The sequence below is a fragment of the Ovis aries genome, chromosome X (genome assembly GCF_016772045.2).
Source record: "Ovis aries strain OAR_USU_Benz2616 breed Rambouillet chromosome X, ARS-UI_Ramb_v3.0, whole genome shotgun sequence".
NCBI classification, from domain to species: domain Eukaryota; kingdom Metazoa; phylum Chordata; class Mammalia; order Artiodactyla; family Bovidae; genus Ovis; species Ovis aries.
The window spans coordinates 22,306,842-22,332,154 of record NC_056080.1 but is presented as its reverse complement, the minus strand read 5'-3'; the positions used below and the strand labels follow the sequence as shown (position 1 = coordinate 22,332,154).

The window sequence follows — 25,313 nt, the reverse complement described above, 5'->3', positions numbered from 1 at the left end:
TTGCCTGGAAAATCCCATGGATGGAGTTGTCTGGCAGGCTACAGTTCACGAGGTGGCAAGGGGTCGGACACGACTGACTTGCACATTATCCATTATAGGTTGTTATAAGATATTGAATATAGTTCCTTGTGTTATACAGTAGGTCCTTGTTAGTTAAATATTTTATATATAGTAGTGTGTATATGTTAATCCCAAACTCCTATTTTAAAATAGACCACATTTAAAATAGGTTCTAAATTTTCACTTTATATGTTACTCATGATTGCAACTATGTGAAAATATGTGTGTATTTAGACAGATCAGGAAGCTATGAGTAAATGAAAACAGTCACTATATTATAGAGATGAGATTATATGTAATTCTACTTCTTAAAAATAATTTTATTTATTTATGGCTCTGTTGGGTCTCTTGCTGCCTGGGCTCTCTCTGGTTCCTGTGAGTGGTGGCTATTCTCTAGTTATGGTGCACGTGTTTCTCATTGTGGTGGCTTGTCCTGTTACCGAGCACAGGCTCTAGAGAATGTTGGCTCAGTAGTTGAGGCTTCTGGGCTCTAGAGTATAGCCTCGGTAGTTAGGGCATAAGGGCTTAGTTGCTCCATGGCATGTGGAATCTTCCTGGACCAGGGACTGAACTTGTGTCCCCTGCATTGGCAGGCGGATTCTTTCCCACTAAGCCACCAGGGAAGCCCTATAATTCTACTTTTAAAATAATTTTTTTGTGATGTGATTACACTGTGTGTTAGTCGCTCAGTCATGTCCAAATCTTCACAACCCCATGCACTGTAGCCAGCCAGGCTCTTCTCTGTACACGGAATTCTCCAGGCAAGAATACTGGAGTTGGTTGCCATTCTCTTCTCCAGTGGATCTTCCCAATGCAGGGATAGAACCCAGGTCTCCTGCATTGCAGGCAGATGCTTTACCATCTGAGCCACCAGGGAAGCCTGATTACATTGTTTAATGTAAGTTAAAAGAATCGATAGAAGACACTCTCAGTCTGGCAGCTGATGCTAGTTATGCCTTAATATCCATTATCCCTTTCTTTTATAACAGTAGAATCTTAGGTGGGTACATAACTGCTCCACATAGCCTCCCTTGTAGCTAGGCATTATGATGGGACAAAGTCATATCACAGCTAATAAAATATGAGAAATGGGTGCCGTTAAACATAAAGAATCTGTCCTTTGACTTTTTCCTTCATCTCGTTATCTGAAATGTTGCTGGTTTTGCTACTGCACATACTGTGAGTGGAATGGATCTGATATGCATTTGATTAGATGAGAGACTGCTTCCCAACTTAATGAATGGGAATATGTGTGACTCATGAGGACAAATTATGTCTTCTACTCAACCAGTGTCCAGTACAAGCTCTGAAAACAAGATTATCCATCCTATTTTTAGAAATCGAATGAGGATATATTAATATTGAAGTGTACACACATGTTAAATATATTCTAGTGGGAATTATATACATTTACTCCAATATTCTTTATCATTTAAGAGAATGTTTTAATAGAGAGTGAGATCCATTTATAGGCTGCTTTGCCTGAGTTAAATCAGGAATCAACCTTCACATTTTAAATATTAAGCAAAATCAAAAATTATATTTTTAAAGTACAATAAATAATGCACTTTGTTTAATTTCATAGCCTTAGGGAAGGTTTGATATAATCTAATAGCTTGGACCACCACAAGAATTCATTAATTGGTACTATATCAGGAATGAGAATCTATCAATTCAAAAGGAAATTGATAGATATTACTCAAAATAGTCTTTATACTTACAAACAAAGTACAACAGTGAAGCACATGCAGCATTCTGTCCCAGGTGTTTTCAATGCTCAATAATAATTATGTATGCTATGTCATGCCTTCTATAGCAACAAATTCATTATTATTTTTATTATAATTCAGAATGGGTCAATCACAAGCTGTTCTGTAAAAACAACATGCTATTAATAAGAAAAAAGACACTGGAGGCTGACTCAAGAGCAGCCTTTTATTCTGTGAATTCTAATATTTATGCTAAGCATGTCCTGTTCAGATATTTTTTTTTTAATGAAGGAAAATAAAAATTGAATTAAAGTTCCAGAGATAAAATTCTCACCATTTCTTGAAGAAAATCTTATACAGCTAGTTTGAGGGCACCTATTCGAAATTATTATTAAAATTCTGTCAGTAAAAAAATACCTGTACCTATGGTAATACAGAAAGGGCTTTAAAATCTGTCACACATTTGCTTAAGAGAGCATACTGAGCACTTGTATATATTTTGTTTTCCTTTAATGCACATACTCATTTATAGAAAGACAAGCAGATTGTTGAATAAGTTGGTTTTCTGTCAATTAGCTGTGCATTAAAATGATGGAGAGTTATTAATAAACAAGTCTTGACACCAGGCAAATAATTCCTTTTCCTCTTTTTCCAATTCGTCATCTGACAGTTCTTTAACTTTCACAATGTCAAAAGATGGGGTGGAGAAGACAACTGTCTCTTTCTGCTTTGCACCTGGTATGTCCATTTTTGGTTCCTAGGTAGAATTATAAATAAAAATGGAAAGTGTTTTATAGTTGGTTTCTACTGTTTTATGTTTTCATATTTGACTGTTCATACTTAACCTCATCTGAAAAAAAAATTATAGCAGATTTTTAGAAAACTATGAAGGAAACATGAATACATGTTCATTGAAAATATTCCTGAAATGTAGTATACTGAAGCTGACTTTCCACACTATAGCTCTTAGTAAGTGTAGATAGAAATGACTTCCATTTTGAGAAACGCACCATTAGAGATGTGCTGAATCAACAGTGTCAATATACAGAAACAATTGGGCTTTTTGCCAGCTTACACTGATGTGGAGCCAAAATGGCTGGTATTTATCAGAATAGCTATTTAAGAATTTTTAAAACATGTGTTACCAAGAGGAATGTAGCTTTATACCATCTAAAGTGAAGTGAAGTCACTCAGTCGTGCCCAACTCTTTGCGAACCCATGGACTGTAGCCTACCAGGCTTCTCAGTCCATGTGATTTTCCAGGCAAAAGTACTGGAGTGGGTTGCCATTTCCTTCTCCAGGGTATCTTCCCGACCCAGGGATTGAACCTGGGTCTCCCACATTGTAGGCAGACCCTTTACCCTCTGAGCCTAAAGTGAAAGTGAAGTCTCTCAGTCTTGTCTGACTTTTTGTAATCCCGTGGACTGTAGCCCACCAGGCTCCTCCGTCCATGGGATTCTCCAGGCAAGAATACTGGAGTGGGTTGCCATTTCCTTCTCCAGGGGAATCTTCCAGACCCAGGGATCGAACCCTGGTCTCCCGCATTGCAGGCAGACGCTTTAACCTCTGAGCCACCAGGGAAGCCCTGAGCCTAAAGTATATACCAAATGTATGTTTCATTCGTGAATTTATAGATTAGGAAAATTCTACCTAAGGAAGTAGAATTACCTACAGTTTGAATATTGTCCAAAACAATGAATTCAGTACAAGTTAAACTTACAGATCCCACAGAAGCATTTTTTTCTTTAGCCATCTTATAAGCTCTTTTCATTTTTTCAACTTTCATTAGAGCTTGTTTGGATCGACGACCCAGAAGTCTAATTTGACTTTGCTGTTGGTAGGGCCGATATAAAGGTTGAAGACTTGATAAGAATAAAGGGGACCTAGAAAACATTTGTAGTATAGACAGAAAAATTGCACAAAATAAAATTTACATGTAAAACAAGTTCCAACTTTTATTAAAGCACCCTTTAGCAACTATATCATAAAGCTCAGTGCTTGGAGTAATATTGCATGTAAGTATTTAGGCCAAAGTTATCATTTTTGCTTGAGTTACACAGCATAGTTCTCACTTATGAAGGTGTATGCTGATGTTCCTGCTTAGTCGCTTCAGTCATGTCCGACTCTGTACGATCCTATGGACAGCAGCCTGCCAGGCTCCTCTGTCTATGGGATTCTCCAAGGCAAGAGTACTAGAATGGGCTGGCATGCCCCCCTCCAAGGGATCTTCCCGACCCAGGGATCAAATCCAAGTCTCCTGCATTGCAGGCAGATTCTTTACTGCTGAGCCACCAGGGAAGCCCATGAAGGTGTATGGACGATGTTTATGATGATGATAATGAAAATTACAAAATGTGGTATCAATTTAAAATCAGTTTTTCTGGAAAACACCATGTAATAGCCATTGGACTCTTTCAAAAATATATACTATATATGAACACCAACAAGTATTAAATTTCATAATGGCTGAAACAAGTTGTTTATATCAGTGTTGGAACCAGACATGGTTGGCGCCATGCTGTTAGTTCCCTTGGCCATAGGGCACATATACCCAACTTCCAACTGTCAGCATTGGCTTCATTTACTCTGAGAGCTTTCTTATGGAAATAAGAGCCCATGTGCAGGGAAAGTGTCCCAAAATTAATACCTCCCCTTCTAAGTTACCCTTCACCAGTGACTGATGGGTGTTGGTGTATAAATATTCCCTCAGTGGGATAACTTGAGTTGCATGTTCTACACTGGCTAGGTCATTCCCAGGAAGGATTAAGCTTGTTACCCACAGTAACAACTTGCTCGCTAACACACACTGTTTTGGCTGGTGGCCCTTCCCTGTTTCACTTTTCTATCCCTTGAAATGACTTAGCACAACACCCACTCTCATCAATGGTTCCTGGGATCACCTCCGAAATAAACTACTCATACTCTAATCCTTACCTCAGGGTTTGCTTCTTGGAGATCCCAAACTAAGACTGCATTCAAAGGAGTTTTTATGAAAGTACTTTCCCCTCTTCAGTTGATTTAGAATATGATTACTTATTTGGCTTTTTAAGTGACTCATTCTTGGATAATCAGTAGCATGAGTCTAAATAGCAGGGAGCCTACAGTTATATATGGTGGCAGAGAAAATTACATCATTTATTTGACCTTGGTGGTAATAGGGTTAAGTCCCCTATTCAATGCTTATATGGATAAGTTAGAGAAAATCTATTTCATGATGACAGACTGTGCCCTACACTAGGCCATCTGTCTGGCAAATGTACAGCCTTGATCATAAAATAAATGGGATAAATCATGTTATTGGGTCAACACCCACTCATCTCTACTCCTTGAAAAAAATCCAATGTGTTTGCCTGACAGTGGGTCACCAGTGTCTTTTCATGTACTAAAGCAGTATTTTTCATTTCAAATATAGCTGTGTGAAAAGAGACTGCCAACAGGTCCTCTTCAATCTTATTATTTTCTTTTTCTTAAGAAAAAAGCTTAATTTGTAAACAAGATGGGCTAGGTGAGATTTGGTAATAGAAAGAAAAAAAGAATATAATTGGTATAGTCATAGTCTGTCCATTGTTTCAGATCATAATACAGTCTATTTTGCTACGACATGTTTTTCTATAATGTGAACTGGCTCACATGTTATTGGTAAAGAAGGGAATAATGTCACTGCAATTTATATGCAATTTATCCTCTGCAAAGGGAGCCAGAATAGCAAGACTAGAATTATAACCTTCAGCAGAAAAGGAAAATGTTTTCCTCTGTGCAGCATGGGCAATGAGAGCCCTTTTGGTTGCATTTATGAAAATAACAATAACACTGGCACCTAGTGCTCTCTCCCCATAGAGCCCCCCAAATACACACAATCTACCCTTACTGCCCTCCACCATACTTTCTGCCTTGCGTGGTTCCTGGTTTGTGGCAGGTTGCACTGCTTCGTATCTCTACTTAAAAGGTCACCACACTGGTCCAGCGCTCCACTTCCATCTGTACTGTCTCAGTGCCCACTACTTCCTCTAATTTAAGAGTCACCAGTATTTTCACTCTACATTTTTGATATTTGCTCTGGTGGTCTGTCTGGTGGTACAAGTTATCTCCCCAGGTACCAAATGTTCTTTTTGCTAGTGCTGTGTTTACAAAGTTGCATAAAATTTGAGCAATCTGCTCCAACCCATTTTTTCTCACGTGCTCTGTTATTATCTTTCCTGAGCTATTTGGCAGAATGTGAACATTTCCAGAAATTCCCCTAGTACTGTAACTCCAGTGAAGTACCACTTTTACCTAACTTCAGAAACAATCTGTAGCTGGTGCTGACGCATCTCTTCTGTTTTTGGTCTTTGTAATAGATACTTCATTTCTTTTTTTAGACGTTTTGAGATTATTCCAGACTCAGCATAATCAACTATGTCATACATTATCATTGTCCTGGGAATGTTTTCGAGGCTTAATCTTCGCCAACAGTTATTTCTGCCACCAGAAGATGCAGGGATCTCATCCAGATGACTGGAATACTATATGAAAAACAACCAAGCATGATTGGCTATGGTACTCCAGAAGTTTTTAGGCACATTTCCCAAGAATCCAGTCAAATGCTACTTCATCCAAAAAGCATTCCCTGACTCCATCTCTGGACTGTATTGAGATCACTCTTCTATGCTCTTATTACTGACTACTCGGTGTTCTAGCTACCTGTGTATGTTTAGCTCCCCTGCTGTGGCAAGGCAGGATCCCTGTCACACGGTATTGTGCACACAGTACCACGCTCACTGAACATTTAATGCCTAAACACTACATCTTTAAGGTAAATATAACTCAGATAAAATTGAAAATAGTGGTATGATCTACATACCTGGCAATGCTTGTTCATGACATGCTTGCATTGAAAGCACAAACCTTTGAGAAATAATTAGTTCACCTCTGGTGCTAAGTGGTGAATTTCACTATTTTCATGTGGAGTATTTGTAGAAATCCCACTTTTCTTTTTTTACATTTAAAATATCAAATTAGGAATTTTAAATGTATATATAATCAATTCAACCTTATAAATGTTCATTTAAGAGACAGGAATAGGGCAGGAGAAACTACTATGTTAGGCCTTTAGGGTATCTCTCTCACATACACACACCCCCCCCTCTCTCTTGCATTCTCTAACTCACACACATACAAACATACAAGCAGTCCTTCCTTTGCATCCTTTAGGCTTGTACAAATTCCAATTACCACCATTTAGCAAAATAAGCTTAGTCCTTCAACAACACAGTTCAAATTTCACCTACCACAGTATAGCTGAATTAAATGCATAAAGTACAAACGCTGTTGCTAGCTCTTCAATGCATAGATTACTACAGAAATAATACGTGTGTGTGATGGTAGACGACAAATCGTGTCACTTCTTTCAAAGTGTGACAGTGATTGGACACTGTGGATCTGCTTTTTAGTTCACACACAGACAGCAAAGTATGTAATTGTGTTGTCTCTTTGTCTCCCAGTGATAAACCCATGTGACATTTTACCAATAAAGATAATCAAAAGAGGGAAGAGTCCAACAAAGAAACAAAAAGTGGTAAAGCTGGAAGTGAAATTCAAATTAAATGTAAACAGAGTTCTAAAAGAAACAGGTGACCATGGAGATGTTGATACTTTCATCATTCAGGAGACTGCAACTAGGCTGCAAGAGGGACTTAGTGAAAGTGAACTTATCAACATAGATGGGAAAATGGCAATGATGGAAAGGGTAGTTTTCTTAGAGGAAGTAATGTTGGCAAAAAAGAAACTTCATATTAAAGGAGCCCTGAAATATTTCAAAACACTTCAAGTACAAAGTATAGGGAATTCCTGGTGGTCCACTAGTTAAGACAGTGCTCTCACTACCAGGAATCCAGTTTTGATCCCTCATCAGGGAACTAAGATCCTGCAAGCCAGGTGGAGAAAAAATGTACAAGGGGTAAAATATTGGTGGGTAATGCAAACTCAGCAGTATGACAATTTTCCAGGGCATAGAGAAGATGCTCACTCCTTATTGTAAATCATATGAGAATAAAGCAGCAAGCACTGTTTAAATTACTCTTGATAAACTAGCTTTTTTACAGGTTTGAGAGTCACATTTCTTATAATTCACCGGTTTAAAGTATATAATTCAATGGTTTTTAGTATATTTTATTTTTTTTTAATTTTTTTTAGTATCTTTTAAATAATAAGCTTTTTACAAAGAAGTAAAACATTTTAAATTCTGAATGTTTCTAATGTTTTAAATTACAGTGTACTAAATAAATGTTTTGCTTTTTTCATTTTCCTATATAATTATAACATAGAGTAAGGGAGTTTTTAATGTTTTTATAAGGTTTTTGAAAGGCACAGAACAATCATGATTTTTCCCATTGATGATTAAGTTTGGTTTGCATGGTTTCAGCTTTCATGGTCATTTTTATGACCCTGTACTACCATGCAAAGTGAGGACTGCCTGTACATTTTATTTCCTGAGAGTGGAATAGCAAAATGGGTAAACATCTCAGACCTGTCAATGATTTGCTCTGTACTTATTAACTATATGACCTTGGGCAAGTTTTAAAAAATCTCATTAAGCTCCATTTTTCTCATCTTTTAAAGGGTCACAAAATTCACAAACTTGAAGGTTAAAGCAGATAATATGTATTTAAAGAGCTAGAAACAAGGCTGTGTCCATAAAGGACTCAATAAATTCCAGCAATCATCATATCTCTTTCAATATCTATCTGGGAACTTCTTTCTGTGACACCAGTCCTTGGCATAGTCACAGTCTGCAAGGATGTGACCCACATCATTCACAAAGATAGTTGACATCCCCAAGCTCTACTTCTTCCCTGGTTCAGTTCTCTAATCTTCTAGGTTAGGGCTCCAAAAGGAAGAAAACACAACTGGGAATCTCTAAAGCACTGCATTAATTTCATGTTTCACACGGAAGCAACTCTGAGTGAATAGTTAAGGCCATATATTATTACTATTATTATTAGTAGCTAGAATTTTGGGATCCCTTGTTTCTTTAGAACTTACAAAACGGGGGTTATAATAGTATCTACTTCTTAGGGTTCTTATGAGAATAGGAGTTAGTATTACATCAGCATTTGCTATTATTACTATTCAGATTTCTAGTTTAAGTTCCCTGATTCAGCACTGCTGTCAGACCAGTTATGCAAACCAGAAACCTAGGAGCCATGTTGGACACCTTCTTTTAGCTCACTTCTCTGTTCCCAAGGCCCACTGCTTTTATTCCCTAATTATCTTCTGCATCTCCAGCTTCACTTCCCTAAACCAAGATACCACCATCTCTCCTAAAATACTGCAGGAACCTCCAAACAAGGAGACAGTTCTTCCTGTCCTCTAATCCCTTATCTACATTGCAGCCAGACAGATCTCTTCAAGTATTAGATTAGATCACCTCATTTCCTAAGATACTGTACCAGCCTCTCACTGCATACAGGATCAAGGAAAAAAAATAAACACCTTACTATGGTCAAAAGCCCTGTATGATGATCTTTTGCCAGCCCTCCAGGCTGACAGCCCTCCACACCTTCTGAGCCCTCCCTTCTCCAGGCCCACAGACTCTTTTTCAGGCCCTGCAGTTCATCCTACCACAGAGCCTTGCCTGGGGTGCACCACTTGGAGGCTGTGACGCATTGTTGATTGCCTGCCTATCAACCATTCCCCAACTCCTTTGCTTATGGAGCCCTGGTTTATTTATTTTTTCGTTTAGAACAGACATAAGCTCTGGGAAGGAAGGCCTCAGAATATGAACCGTGATTGTCCTACATCAATTATGGGAAAACGATCCCATTTCCCTTTACAGTGATTGGTTTAGGGGGAGCATGTGATCCAGTTCTGACTAAGAAGATCTGAGAAGAAGTCTGCTGGGGGATTCTGGGAAAGATTTTTCTTCTTGAGATAAAGAGGAAAAGATGCTGAGTCTTCTTCCTGCCTTTGAGTATAGGTGAGGATGTGCTAGTCATCTTGTCACTGTGTGAAGGAAACTGAAAGGACTGTAGAGAAGCTGGCTAAGAACCCTGATATCCTGGAGTTGTGGCACTAGCTATTCCATGATGCTCCTGTCCAGGGACGTTCTAATGTGAGAAAATAAATGTCCTTCATTGTTTAAGCCTCTTGTGGTTGCAGATATTCTGTTACTTGTAGCAGAAAGCACCCAAACAATAATAGATCCCTTCCTTACTAGGTCAAATCTCTATCATGTACTCTTTTTAGCACCATGAATTTATTTTTTATTTTTCAATTTTTTGTGTTGAGATAAAAATTCACATAAAATTTACCATTTTAAAGTATAAAATTCAGAGTGTGTAGTAAATTTATGATATATATCACTCCTAATTCCAAAATATTTCCATCACTCCCAAAAGAAACCCCATATTCCTCAGCTATTACTCCCCAGACACAATAAGCCACATATTATATGATTCCATTAATATGAAACATTCAGAACAGGCAAATTCAGAGAGATGGAATGCAGATTAGTGGTCAGTAGGGGCTGGAGTGAAGGGGGAATGGGGGAATCCACTTAATGCATGTCAGGTTTCCTTTGGGGTGACAAAAAGTTCTTAAACTAGATGGCAGTCATGTTTGCTGGAATCAAGATTGCTGGAAGAAATATCAATAACCTCAGATATGCAGATGACACCACTCTTATGGCAGAAAGTGAAGAGGAACTAAAAAGCCTCTTGATGAAAGTAAAAGAGGAGAGTGAAAAAGTTGGCTTAAAGCTCAATATTCAGAAAACTAAGATCATGGCATCTGGTTCCATCACTTCATGGGAAATAGATGGGAAACAGTGGAAACAGTGTCAGACTTTATTTTTGGGGCTCCAAAATCACTGCAGATGGTGACTGCAGCCATGAAATTAAAAGACGCTTACTCCTTGGAAGGAAAGTTATGACCAACCTAGATAGCATATTGAAAAGCAGAGACATTACTTTGCCAACAAAGGTCCATTGAGTCAAGGCTATGGTTTTTCCAGTAGTCATGTATGGATGTGAGAGTTGGACTGTGAAGAAAGCTGAGTGCTGAAGAATCGATGCTTTTGAACTGTGGTGTTGGAGAAGACTCTTGAGAGTCCCTTGGACTGCAAGGAGATCCAACCAGTCCATTCTGAAGGAGATCAGCCCTGGGTGTTCTTTTGGAAGGAATGATGCTAAAGCTGAAACTCCAGTACTTTGGCCACCTCATGAGAAGAGTTGACTCACTGGAAAAGACTCTGATGCTGGGAGGGATTGGGGGCAGGAGGAGAAGGGGATGACAGAGGATGAGATGGCTGGATGGCATCACCGACTCGATGGATGTGAGTCTGAGTGAACTCCGGGAGTTGGTGAGGGACAGGGAGGCCTGGCATGCTGCAGTTCATGGGGTCGCAAAGAGTCGGACACGACTGAGTGACTGAACTGAACTGAACTGATGATTGTACTTAATGCCATTGAATAGTACACTTTAAAATAGCACATTTTGCATTTGGAGAAAAGTCTAGGGTGGTAAGTGAAGCTGTAACTTCTATACATGACATTGCTATTTTTAGAAAAATATCTATTGGGCTACCTGCCTGGTGAGATTATGCAACTATTTCCTTTTTGTTATTATCCTTTCTTGTATAAAAATAAAATAATAACAAATCTGAAAAAAATAAAATAGCACATTTTATATTGTGTCTATTTTACCACAATAAACTAATGTATAATTCTTACTTCCTGAAAGAAAGGGTCACAAGGCTTATTTTGCTGTTGTTTGTTTTAAATATCCAAATCTAAATTTCTTACTTGCATGTAATCTTTCAGGGTGACAATATCTGTGTCATCAGTTATTTTGAACTTCTGGAAAAGACGTTCATCTTCCTTAATTTGATGATAAAATTTCTTTCTCCCCATTATTTTGTAAGCATCAGCCTCAGCCTATAAAGAGAAAAGATTTACTTTTAAAATACTAATATAATAGGAGTAACTATCAGCACACATTTTACATATTTTTGAGACAAATTCATCAAATATTGTTCCTTTCTTCTAGTAACTTGCTGTTCAATAAAAAGACTGTATTTACAAAGAAAAGATTATGTAGATTTTTAAACCACTTAAAATCTGTTTCCATAACCATATCTACATAGTTTTCAAATGCAGCGAGAGGAGTAGCAGAGTCTACAATCCCCAGAGGACCAGTCTTTTTTTTTTTTTTTAATCTGTTTTTCCCCCTTAAAAAAACATTATTTTCCTTTAAAAAGCAAAACAAACCTCTAACGTCATTCATGCTGTCAATGCAGAGAAAGCCTATCTGGTTATTAAACAGGTTGCCCTAGGAACCGCAATGAAAGGTACCCGGGCCAGCTCTCTTTTATGTGGTAGTTAATACGTCGCCCCCAAATGGAAACATGTATGCTTCAGAGTGCTCAGACCTCCCTTTCCTTCAGGCTCTTCTCGGTAGCAAAAGAGCAGCAAACAAAGGGTTTTTTCCTCTCCCAAATGTCAACATTTTGTTGACAAGACCTGAGAGTGCAGAGACAGAAGAATCACAGAAAACATGGAGGCTCAAATCCTGTCTAGCCATATTTGCTTCATACCTTTTCATGTATACCTGTCCTTGTGCTAAGAGCTATACATAGACTGTGAATAGAGACTTCAGCACTCTCCACCCTCCTCCCTACTCCGCCATAAGTATGTGCTGACTCTTCTAATACATATTTATATTACATATCCATGCTTCTGGCCACAGAGATTATGCTTATGTGAAGGGAGAGTGGCATAGATGAAAATTCAAGCATCGTTAGATTCCAGATCAGTTTCTTTTTTCCTTTGTATCTTAGAATGTGATACTGTGAAAGTGTGGGAACTCTGTTTTCATGCTGATATTAGGCTATAGAATAGAGACAGGATTGAAACTCAGAATCTCTGTTCTTTTTACTTACACAAAATAACAGGAAGCCTTAATGTATTTCTTATTTCCATTCTCACTTTTGTTATCCAGAATATTTCCTATGTATTTCTTTATTTAAATTGCAAAGCACAGAACACAGACACATGGGGAAAATGAAAGAAAATATTCAAATGGTTGTAGTTTGATTCCAAATGCACTAAATCAAAGGCATAGAAACAGTTTACTAAAAATGTGATGGAACCTTCCTTTAGGCAGATCATTTTCATTTTCCCTTTCATTAGTTTCCTTAAACACTATGCATCTAAAGGAAAGGCAGTATAGTGGCACGTATCTCCATTATGCTTTCTTGCATAATGGGGTTCTAATTCTCATTCCCACAATAACACTAAAGGTAAAGGCAACAGTTGTACACTGAACAGGTCTGAAAACCTGTTTCTGCCTTGAGAATTTCTTTAGTAGATATAAATGTATTTTACTTTAGTTCAGGTTACTTAGAAAAGGTATTTCTGGGACTTCTCTGGCTAAGATTCTGTGCTCCCAAGGCAGGGGGCTCAGGTTCGATCCCTGATCAGGGAACTAGATCCCACATGTCGCAACTAAGACCCAGTGCAGCCAAATACGTAAACACATAATTTAAAAAGAGAGAAAAAAAATTTTTTTGTCAGTTCCTCCCTACTCTACTCCACTCAGCCACCACCACCAATCTCTCCAAGCCCCAGTTTCCTTATTCATACGGCAGCTCAGCTGTGTGGCTCAGGTGTGTCAAGCCCATTCCAGTCTCTCAGCCAAAAAACCAGCACCTGGCAGCACAGGGCAGGCTTGTTGCCCAGCTGTGTCAGGGGTTTGAAAAAAGTTTGCCCTCCAGTGGCCAAGATGTTCTTTCTCAGACACTGGCTATCTATGGCAAGGTTCACAAAGTCCTTCTGGGTAGGAAGGGATGGGAATGAAGAGAAAAGGAAGAAAGGAGAAAAGAAAGGGTAAAATTAGGCAAGGATTCCACGAGAGCAGCCAATCAAGACTAGAATTCTAGAGGCAGGTTCCATTCTTAGTGGGTGACTCAAAGGGTCAGAGGGCTGTTGTTTTTGTTGTTTTTTAGTCCCTAAGTTGACTCTTTGCAACCCCATGGACTGTAGCCTGCCCAGGCTTCTTTGTCCAAGGGATTTCCCAGGCAAGACTACTACAGTGGGTTGCCATTTCCTTCTCCAGGGGATCTTCCCGACCCAGGGATTGAACTTGAGCCTCTTGCATTGGCAGGCAGATTCTTTACCACTGAGCCACCAGGGAAGCCCAGGTCAGAGGGGGGCATCTCTAAATTTGATACCTCTCCTAGTAGCTAGCATAGCTGTGGCCCAGAAGACCCCACAGCCTTGTGGCTACTTGCTGGCCAAGATTTACAGTTGGGCTTGTTAAGTTACTCTCATATCTCAAGTCACTTTCCTCCTTGGCTGGAAATTCTCACTCATGAAGGTAGTAATAAATGCTCAGGAACAGGGTATCTTGGTTTAGAAAAGTTCAATTATATATAAGCTCAGAATTAATAAAACCACCATCACTACTAAGATTGTTTCAACCCTGAAGTGTGCACAGTATGGTGGAACATTGTTTCAACCCTGAAGTGTGCACAGTACAGTGGAACATTGTTTCAACCCTGAAGTGTGCACAGTACGGTGGAACATTGTTCAACCCTGAAGCGTTCACAGTATGGTGGAACGTTGTTCAACCCTGAAGTGTGCACAGTACAGTGGAATGTTGTTCAACCCTGAAGTGTGCACAGTACAGTGGAACGTTGTTTCAACCCTAAAATGTGCACAGTATGGTGGAAATATGAAGTGTTCAAGTCTCAGTTCTGGCTCTGACAAGCCTCTCCAAGTTCCGGCTTCCACACAGGAAAAATGGGAATGACACGTACCTCATCAGAGTTATCAGGGGGCCATATAAGAAACTTATTTAGTAGGGTTCCTGGAGAAGGAAATGGCAATCCACTCCAGTACTATTGCCTGGAAAATCCCATGGACAGAGGAGCCTGGTAGGCTACAGTCCATGGGGTCGCAAAGAGTCAGACACGACTGAGCGACTTCACATTCACGTTCACGTTCATGTTCCTGACTCAGAAGTGGTTAAGAACACGGTTCTGGAGTCAGGCTCACTTGGTCTTGATGTCAGTTCCTTCACTTTGTAGTTGTGAGAACTTAGGCAAGTTACTTAATATTTTAAAACACGAAGACAGTAACAGAATCTACATTCTAGAATTTATGAGAATTAAATGATAATGTGCTTAAAATGTTTAACATCATACTTGATGGTGCTCAATAAGGGCAGCTATTATTAACGATGTTTTTCCCTTTTACATAAAAATTCAATCCTCAAAAAGAACAGGGATTTTCAATTTAACAACTGCTGGATGTTAAGGAATTGTCAACTACCCAGAGGTGTCTAGGTCATGGGGGAGGGCACCTTTATGACAGTGCTTGTCAAACTATATTGTGCCTAGAGTCACCGGGGGGTCCTGTTAAAATGCACCTGTTGATTCAGTGGGTGTGAGGTGGGGCCTGAGAGCCTGCATTTCTAATAAGCTCCGGGGAATGCCATTGCTGCAGGTCTGCAGATCACACTTTATTTTATATTTAGTTTTAAAAACTGTTTTTGGTTTTTATATAGTTTCCTTTGTTTGCAGACCACATTTTGAGTAGCAAGGCTTTAGAATATTCTAGTTGGTGGACTACTATATGACAACCCTGTGTAGATAGGCATTGCTCTGAAAATAGATCTTTGAAGTAGGTAAATGAAATTAGACCTTTTTTATACCCATGACTATTCAATTGTTCTGGCACCATTTAAACTGCCTTCAAACCTTTGATAAAAATCAACTGATTATATATGTGTAGGTCTATTTTTGAATTATCTTTTCTGTTTCATTGATCTACATGTCTGTCTTTTTGCCATCATTATAGCGTCAGGATTACTGTAGTGTTTTAAGTCTTGAAATCAGGCAGGGTAAATTGTCTAATTTTGTTTTTCTTGTCTAAAGTAGTTTAGGCTATTCTATATCCTTTCACTCGTTGTTGCTTTTGCGTGTGACAGTGTGTTTGTAAATACATGAGAAAGGCTGTTGGAAAATCATAAGGAAATGAAACTAGAAATGGATATAAGAACGAGGGGAAAGATGGAACAACAAAAAAGAATTGGTGAAACTCCCCTCCTTCATAAATGAACTTAGATTAAACATCTGAATGGACTAAACCTGACTTACTTCTTTTACATTAAGAAATAATAAAGTTGCAGCAGTTTGCTCAAGACATAGTGTCTATTATACATTCAAAGAGCAAAATAATTCAGTGACCTTAGAGTCACTGAAATTTCCATTTCTACAGGTTTTCTACTAACTATGAATCCAAATAGTGCCAGAGTTTCTTCTGAAGCTGAACTAAAGGGTAAAAGAAACCCTAAACTGTTCAAGTTAGGTATGTTCTGACCATTTACAAGCCTTTATAATATTAAGTGAAAAAAGCTGAATGGTATAATCTCATTTAAAAAATAACAAAATTTTTAGCAATATATTTATATTTTTATGGAAAAAATGAAGGACATACAACAATTAACAGTGATCACCTCAGGTGAATGAAAGCTGCAGCACAAAGAAGAAAGGAATATTTTCCTTTTTAAAGAAATCTCTGTGCTATTTCCTTTTTTTCAACAGTTACTTTGTAATTAAGATAAATTTAAGTTACTGTACAGCATTTTTAAGTGGAGAGTGAAAAAGTTGGCTTAAAGCTCAATATTCAGAAAACTAAGATCATGGCATCCGGTCCCATCACTTCATGGGAAATAGATGGGGAAACAGTGGAAACAGTGTCAGACTATTTTTTTGGGCTCCAAAATCACTGCAGATGGTGACTGCAGCCATGAAATTAAAAAACGCTTACTCCTTGGAAGAAAAGTTATGACCAACCTAGATAGTATATTGAAAAGCAGAGACATTACTTTGCCGACTAAGGTCCGTCTAGTCAAGGCTATGGTTTCTCCAGTAGTCATGTATGGATATGAGAGTTGGACTGTGAAGAAAGCTGAGCGCCGAAGAATCAATGCTTTTGAACCGTGGTGTTGGAGAAGACTCCTGAGAGTCCCTTGGACTGCAAGGAGATCCAACCAGTCCATTCTGAAGGAGATCAGCTCTGGGTGTTCTTTGGAAGGAATGATGCTAAAGCTGAAACTCCAGGACTTTGGCCACCTCATGCAAAGAGTTGACTCATTGGAAAAGACTCTGATGCTGGGAGGGATTGGGGGCAGGAGGAGAAGGGGACGACCGAGGATGAGATGGCTGGATGGCATCACTGACTCTATGGACGTGAGTCTGAGTGAACTCCGGGAGTTGGTGATGGACAGGGAGGCCTGGCGTGCTGGGATTCATGGGGTCGCAAAGAGTCAGACACGACTGAGCGACTGAACTGAACAGCATTTTTAATGCCTTGTAATATATGCACAGTGCTTTCCAGTCATGGACTCTGAGCTTCTCATTTGCAGCAGCCTGGGCATAGCAGGGTCTGCTAGGAACTGTCTTGGGAAAACGTAAGTTCCTAAAAAAGCCCCATTATATAACCTCAGAAAAGCAACAACTGATGACATTTTATAGGGACAACTATAAGCTTATTCTGTAGATATATGTGATATGAATTTATCTCTGGAATGGAGAATAAATATATACTTTTGCAATTGAAGTCATTCTATTGATATATAAATGAACAAATATTAATGGTGCTGAAACACCATATTCCACATGAAACCACTAGTCCTTATGCTACATTTCTGAAGCCAAGCTAAATTTTCTCTGATATTGCCTGAGAAGACATAGAAAAGCAGTCTCTTTTCCTTTTCTAATATTCTGCAGAGAATAAATGTTGCACATGCTGGATCTGGTCAGAAACTGCCAGGGTATGTGGTCTTTTATTCTGAATACATGCCAGTACTGATAATTTCAGGTGGGTCATACCTTTCATGTAAAATATTTTAGAAGTCTACAAAAAAATAACCTTTGATATATGGTTTATAAAAGGCTAAATATGAGAATGTACCCTTTTTTTAAAAAAAATCAATTATAGTCATGTATAAGGGTCAAAGGAATAAAACTTTTGTTGTAGATCCTTGCTATTAAAAATATGGTCTAGCAACTTCCCTGGTGGTCCAGTGGTTAAGAATCCGCCTTGCAATGCTGGGGACACAGGTTTGATCCTGGGTAGAACTAAAATCCCACATGCCTTGGAGCAACTAAGCCTGAGTGCCTGCCACAGCTGGAGAGTCAGTGGTGCAACGAGATCCCGAGTGCTGTAACTAAGACCCAGTGCAGCCAAAGAAATCAATATTTTTTAAAAAATGTGGTCCATGGACCAGCAGCAGTTGCAGCACCTGGGAACTGGGTAGAAATTCAGAATCTCAGGCTTCATCCCAGATTGACTGAATCAGAAACTGTATTTTAACAAGATCAGGTGAGTCCTATGCGTAGACACAATTGTGATGAATATTCATGAAAGTAAGAAGTATAAGAACTCATGTAAAAAAGGATAAATATTTTAAAAGTTCCTTTTCAATACTCTAGCACACTTTTTCTAAACAGGCTATCAGAGTCAAAGAGATAATGATAAAATGCCATTAAAACAAAATTGTATCAAATGTTCTACATAATTAAAAATAAAAATGTTTAACAACATAATTATCATAACAAACATAATAAACACTATTAATATAATTAATAATAAAACTCCTGACCAATAATTCACTGTAATTCATTATTAACAAACCAAACTTTTCGTACAAAGAAAACTGATGGGTATTTTCTAGGTCCTTATACAAGTACTTCATTCCAAATATCTTTTTTTAGCTAATAAGCAAAGACACTTTGAAACATGATGCTTAAAAAATACTACCCGCCTGCTGGGCTGTTTAATGGTGAAATAATGTAGTCTGTATACTTTGAATGCAATTCAGATAACACAGAGATTTTAAAAAGCTAAATTAACACAAACTCTACATCATGAAACATCACCTCACTTGATGGCTTTAAAAATTTTTTTCCGCTGAAATACTTATAACCATGGCCTTCAGTGTGAAGAAAAATTTTAAATACGATGAAAGGTGGAAATATTTCGCCACTAAATCTGAAATAAAGACCAAAATTAGTCATTTGGTATCAGACTTGGGACTCAGTTACTTCTCCCGCTTGTACTTAGGATGATTCACATAGTTTCTTACATGCAGGTTAAAGGCTATACCAGAGCATGAAAAGAACTAGCAATGAAACGGATCACAAAGGATGAAAGAGCCCCACTTTGGCATGTGTGCTCACAACTATTCTCACACGTGTGTCAGACTGAACACATCATAGAGATGAGAGCTACTCTCAAGGCAACTTTTGGCCTGAGAGAGTCATGCCTTGGCTTCTTCACATAATAAATGTAAATAAGAACAAGACACTTAATTTGTAATTATAACATGAGAAGTTATGAGGACTTAAGAAAACAAATTTCTAAGGTTTCTTCATACTAAGTACTTCTTGAAATGAATCTGCATAAAAACATTACCTGAATCTAACTTTACACTTCATGCAAGGATCTTTAACAAGCTCAGCCTCTAAGGGGCTCACTTTCTTCAAAATTTCATGTGTCACGTGATGTTCCTGAAATAGATGATGGTGCTGTCAATGGAACACAATACCCTGCCCAGGCACAATTTACTGGAAACAACACAGGAGGCATGGTAAAGTGAAAGTACACCAGACTTGGTATTCTAAAGATCTGAGTTCTAGTCTTGGCTCCCTCACTTATCATCTGTGTCACCTTGAGTCACTACTTTATCCCTTTGGCCTCCAAGTTTGTGTATGTATCCCTCCTTGAGTTCCCAGGCACTGTTCTTTCCCTAAGACAGCACTTTTCACAATGTGCTGTAACTAACTATAAATGTGTCTGTGTTTTCTACTAGATTGTAAGCTTCGTGAAGGCAGGGGCCATGTGTTTCTTTTTTACCGTTGTATTCCTAGTATCTAGTACAGTGCCTGGAACACAGCAGGTACTAAATAAGTATTTGATGTTGAGTGAATCACTGTAAAATGAGGACAATAATAGAAATGGTACTAGATTTTAAGCACCTTTTATATACCACACTACATTAGGTACCTTATACACATAAATATTTCAATATCATCATTCCCATTTTACAGATGAGCATGCTGAGGCTCTGGGAGTGTCTGTAACCCATTCAAAGGCATAAAAGTAGTAAGCAGAGAAACCAGGACTCAAACTTAGATCTGTTTAATTCTAAAGCCCCCATTTCCTCCCCTCTATGATCCTGCCCAACCTTTATGCCTATGACAATCACATAAAAATGTATACTACAGGGCTTTTCAAATGACAAAGCATTATTAATGTAAGGTATTGCAGTAACTTGAAGTGTTAGGTTAACAGGTTAAAAAAGACTTTCTTTCTTTTTTTCTGTTACTAAAAGAATCTAAAATTATGACAAACCAGCATTACAATAATTCAATACATGTTCCACATGTGAAGACAATAGACAATGGACCTGAAGTGTCACAGGTTTACCTGAGTGGGTTTTCTCTGAGGTATTCTGCTTTTGCTGACATCAGAAATGGGTCTGTAGGTCAGATTGTGAGAACGTGTACACATTTCTCAGCGTTTATCTTTTTTTCAGAACTGCTAAAATTCCCTTAATGTGACTATTACTAATTATAGACTACTGTAATCACAGGTGATTTTATTAGGAGAATATTAAGTACTATATGAAAGAAGGCTTAATACTCTGCCAGGGTTGCCAGAGTTGTTTCTTTGGGGAGTGGGGGGATGTGCATCTTTTTGTTTGTTGGTTTGTTTTTATTCAAATAGGACTATATTATTCATAATGTGCTGCACTTGCCTTGTTTACTAATGAGATATTTTAGTTACCTTCTATTGCAGAATCATATGCAAGGCTGCAAGGCTTAACAGTATGAAAGTATCAACATTTATTTAACCGGTATCCTATCGATGGACATTATTTTCTTTGCTGTTATAACAATACTGCAATGAAATTATATATATATATTGTAGAATGGATTCCTAGAAGTAAAACTGCTGGGTGGACAGTAAAGGCACTTTTAATTCAGAGATTTTTAGCATTGTAAGATCACTGTCTGACATCTTTAAATAAGGAATGAAATTTTAAAAAATCACATTGGTTTCAGAAAAGAAACAATAGTTACTCAGGTTTAAAGTAAATCCATGTATACCCGTGGCTGGTTCATGTTGATGTATGGCAAAAACCATCACAATATTATAAAGTAATTATCCTCCAATTAAAATAATTAATTTAAAAAAGTAAATCCAAAAATATCCATTCAGGGTTAACCAAAGAAGAAATCCCATAATCCCCTGCAATATGATTAGATTCAAAGAGAAGAGATTTTAAAAGGCTATATATTCTATTTTATTTAACACACCTTTTACCTTGATAAGTAATTATATCTGTCAGAGCAAACAAAAAGCAATACATACCGCTGCACAAATTGTATGCTTAAGGAGTTGAAACACAGTTTTGTCGAGATGAGATAACCAAGCTTTCTGTATCATGTGAGCCGAAACATCTTTATTTCTGAGAGGAAACAAAAGAGCTTAAGATTTGTGAAGTAGTTTTCATTTTCCTAAAATCTTGGGGAACTCTGAATTTATGCTTCCTCCTCTTGGACCTCCTCATCCCCCACCCTAAGTCTGACTTAATGAGGAACATTTGGATGTGGTAATTAGAACCGGTCATCTGTAGAGTCTAGTCAGAATGAGGATATGAAATACTTGAGAATATTTCCCTTGAGATTAAAAAAAAAAATCCTGGTAAAACTTTATCATCAAAAAAATGTGCTTTCTAAAAACATCCATGACCTAAAATGATTCCATTAGAGCTAGTTCTTAAAAACATTGTCCAACTAGTTCAAATGCTAAGAAAATAGAATATAGAATATGTGAAGTTACAGGAGGCCCAATATTCTTCTGGGAGCAGATGACCATGCCCCAGAAAAAGAAATTCCCTTCTCTGATCTTTGTTTGAGCCAGTCTCATCCCAGTCAGGAGGTCAGAGCATCATTCTACTTTGATCATGTCCCAGCACTGGCAGATTGTAGGAACCTCACTCTCCAAGAATTGCCCCCTACAACACTATCATTACCCCTCACAGGGTTACATGCAAAGAGAGGTACTCCTGTATAGTGTCGCTGCTGGCTAGCAAAGTGCAGACTACAAGATGTAGAGCAGAAAAGTCCTGAAGTATGGAAACAAACCCTTGAATAGTAGCTGATGCCATCTATTAACTTTCTGCAAATTGCTTACCTTATTCCAGTTGTTACTTCCTCACTTACAAAATGTGGTAACAAGACTGCATCACAAGGTTGTGTTAAGATCAAAGAGATGTGTGTTAACATGGTTTGTAAATTATGAAATACTGTAATTATAATAATTATTATTCAATTCAAAAGTAGTTTTAAAACACACAAAAAACCCCTCGAATTTACAAAACAAGAAGTGTTAGATGTTAGCTGGGTAAACACCATATGGAAACTGTCCAGTTGTAGAAGATAATACAAGGCAAAAGATGGCTACTTACTGTTGTTTTTCCTTTGTCTTTACAGTATTCGAGAAATGTACTTTGTGACCTTTTCCCAAGTGTGGATTATCTGATTTTGGGACACCAGTAACTGGTATCTTCAGGGAATGACTCATTTTCTTCACAATGAAATACCCTGAAAGTATATAAATTAAAATTTGAGGTCATAATCCATGTTATTACACTGTTTAGATGAGACTCAAGTTCCATATAATTGTTAGACTAATTCCAAAGCCCCTGAAAAAGGAAGGTTTCATAGATCTCAATGTTACTTACCTCCTTTGTGTGCTACAAGAATTATGAGGTATATAGGAAGGACAGTGGATCTACTCATAGCCTTTTAATTGGTCTCCTGGTCTCCAGTCTCTTCATCCTCCACACTGCAGCTGGAGTTAACTTCTCAGAGTAATAATCCAACCTTATCACTCTTCAACTTAAAATCTTTCAGGGACACCTCATTTCCTCCAAAAAAGTGCAGACTCCTTAGAATCGTGTGCAAGTCTTTTCACAATTAAGCTCCATTCTCTCTCTAATCTCAAAATACCAACTTTCCACTAGCATTCCTCTCTATACTCTACGAGAATAAGAATTTCTTGCCAAAGTCAGTGTTTTACAACTTTGTGCTGATGATCATGCGATTTCCTCTACCTGAAACAACTTTCCTACCGTCAGCAAACATCAATTCACCCTTCAAGATCGAATCTAAATGATGGCTCTTCTCTGAAGTTTTCCATCGTCTCCTTTTTACAGAACTACTCACTACTGTCTTTAAGGTTCCATAATACTGTATATGTTTTTCTTTCACAGTACTTCTCATATGCACCATAATTTGATTTCTTGGCTGTCATTCCAACATGTTGGTTGAAAGCAGGAGGCATCTTGCTATCCATGGAATCCCCAAAGCACATCAGAGTGGAAGGTTTTTATATGCTTTCTAAAAACTTTTCATCCTGGTTTTATCATGGAATAGCTGTGAGACTTTGGGCAAGTCCCTTAACCTCTCAGTAACTCAGTTCCCTCTCTGGTAAAGTGAGAGGATGTGTAATAAGTGATCTGATTCTACCTCTGATTTTCTATCCCTTACACATTACTCCAATTTGGATGCAGCTCCCAAATTCTTAGTCACTGCTGAGTGTCTTGTACTAAACCAGGGTCTCTTAATCTTTTCTTTTGGTGCCATGGATCCCTATGGACAAACTCCTTTTAAGAACTATGTTTCTTAAAATACATAATATAAAATATATGGGATTATGAAAGACTCCGATTATCTTGAAATTATTGTCAAAATATTTTCAAAGACAAAATTCTAGAAATGGGTCTTCTTTATGCATTAAACAATATGAGAGCTCTGTACTTGTGAAGTGGTAATAAGTAGAAACAATATTTCAAGAAATTTGCTGTTACTGTAACATGATATGAAAATACTGTGTTTTCTATTGATGACAAAGTCACAGGTACTGCTGATACTACTGTGGTTTGTTACCTACATATAATTGAAAGAAATGCTAAAGTTCAGGCAGAGGTTTGGGAAAATAAAGTTGCAATTTTTTCCCAAGTTCACATACTCCTTGAATTAAGACTTCCTGCCCTAACTGATCACTTATAAGTCACATTTTTTTTATACATATGACATTCCACTACTGAGGCAGAGCCTTCAGAGTCTCAATATTTCTCCTTAGAAATGGGGATGGGGATAGCTTGGAATACACTGAACTCTTGAGAAAGAGAAAAGCAGTCCTTAACATCCAGGAGCTGGCCTGGCATTCACAGCTGGGCTTAGGTGTTAACCCTGGCTTCCTACTACCACCCAACCCAGAGCAAAGCCCTGCTTTCTTGAACCCGCCCCCAAATCACCCAACCAAAGCCCAAACCCTAGAATAAATCTTTCTAACACTCTCTCACTGAGATGCCCCACTGTTTCCCAAGGTGTGCGTTTTCCTAGCAGCTGCAAGAAACAAACCCAACTTGTTCAACTACAGATGTGTTCCTAGTGGTCTTTGGCTGGAAGGCAGGGACACAGCACCACACAAATCCCCCAAATCTTCTAGATGCATGCCTGGATGGGCTTACACTTGCTATGGGGTTAGATGTGAAATACTGAACGAAATATTATAGGAAACACAACCCCATTATGAGCCACCGTCACAGTTGTTGAGGTGAGACCACAGGCTTTAAAGCTCGACTAGGTAGATTTGGATCCTGACTTCCCACTTTCCTTCTCTGTGGCCTTGCACCTATTCTCTGTGCTTCAGTTTCTTCATCTACTAGATGCGGAATAATAACCGTGTCCACCTACTTGGGTTGTTAGAAAGAGAAGACAATATATGTATGGAGTTTAGGTAAGAGCCGGGCATAGAGTAAACGCTGTTGCTTGTTCCTATTCTTGTCAATAAGATAATTATTACCATTATTACTTATTTCTATTAGTATTAAGGGAACAATAGTTGATTCCCAGTAAGAGACAGAAGCTTAAGTATTTTAAAGAAGAAAAAAAATTTTCAGGGTCTTTCGAGATGAAAGGATGTGGCAAATCAGTTTAAATTTAAAATCTTAAAACTGTCCCGCCCAGAGTAGAAAAAAAAAAAAAAAAAACACCACACAAGTAAAAACCTTTTGTGAGGTAAATCCAGGCCCCAGAGGTCGGCGGTTTGCGTCTGCGAGGCTTTCGATGCCGCCCGAGGCCTGACGAGCGCCCCCACCTGGCGGCCTCCGCACACAGGGTTCTCAGCCTACGCCGTCGGGCGTCCAATCAGCGCGGCGAAGGCCGATTCCCAGCGCTGCGCGGGCAGCGGCGCCTCCCTCCTCGCGCCCCCGCGCGCTGCCCACGCAGAGTGGGCGCTTTCCCGCCGCCTAGCAACCGCCGGCGCAGGGGCGGAGCCTCCGGAAGGCGGGGCTTGCGTTCGCTCGCCGCCTGAGGCGCCACGCGCTGCAGTTCAACAACGCAGTTTTCAGACCCCGGCTTCCGAGCTAAGCCTTGGCCGCACCTAATTGGCTGTACGGCGGTCACCCGCATCGCGGCCTATTTGC

The 25,313-nt window shown here is 38.6% G+C and overlaps 1 protein-coding gene across 3 annotated transcripts; it reads right to left on the bottom strand.

Annotated features, from left to right (window-relative positions):
• Positions 1-1,981: 1,981 nt before the first annotated feature.
• On the bottom strand, positions 1,982-24,977 carry CXHXorf58 (chromosome X CXorf58 homolog). 3 transcript variants are annotated; one of them, XM_042241877.2, is made up of 8 exons: positions 24,897-24,977; positions 21,188-22,422; positions 19,226-19,320; positions 18,691-18,802; positions 11,549-11,680; positions 6,042-6,271; positions 3,490-3,652; positions 1,982-2,526 (listed from the first exon to the last, which is right to left on the bottom strand). In XM_042241877.2, the coding sequence occupies exons 2-8, from the start codon at positions 21,260-21,262 to the stop codon at positions 2,353-2,355; spliced, it is 981 nt and encodes a 326-aa protein (XP_042097811.1). In that variant the 5' UTR covers positions 21,263-22,422; positions 24,897-24,977; the 3' UTR covers positions 1,982-2,352. The 3 variants fall into 3 exon arrangements, with proteins under 3 accessions (XP_042097811.1, XP_027818993.1, XP_042097812.1); XM_027963192.2 differs by lacking the exons at positions 3,490-3,652; positions 6,042-6,271 and having other exon boundaries at positions 21,188-21,284; positions 22,287-22,422; XM_042241878.1 differs by lacking the exons at positions 18,691-18,802; positions 24,897-24,977 and having other exon boundaries at positions 21,188-21,204.
• Between the last annotated feature and the right edge of the window lie 336 nt (positions 24,978-25,313).

What these genes read in the sequence shown, in the direction of transcription:
- CXHXorf58 (XM_042241877.2), bottom strand. Translation starts at nt 21,262, where the DNA reads ATGATACAGAAAGCTTGGTTATCTCATCTCGACAAAACTGTGTTTCAA. An exon ending in AGCATACAATTTGTGCAGCG is followed by an intron (nt 19,321 to 21,187) that starts GTATGTATTGCT and finishes CATCTATTTCAG; the next exon opens with GAACATCACGTGACACATGA. An exon ending in TTTTAAAGCCATCAAGTGAG is followed by an intron (nt 11,681 to 18,690) that starts GTGATGTTTCAT and finishes TTCTCTTTATAG; the next exon opens with GCTGAGGCTGATGCTTACAA.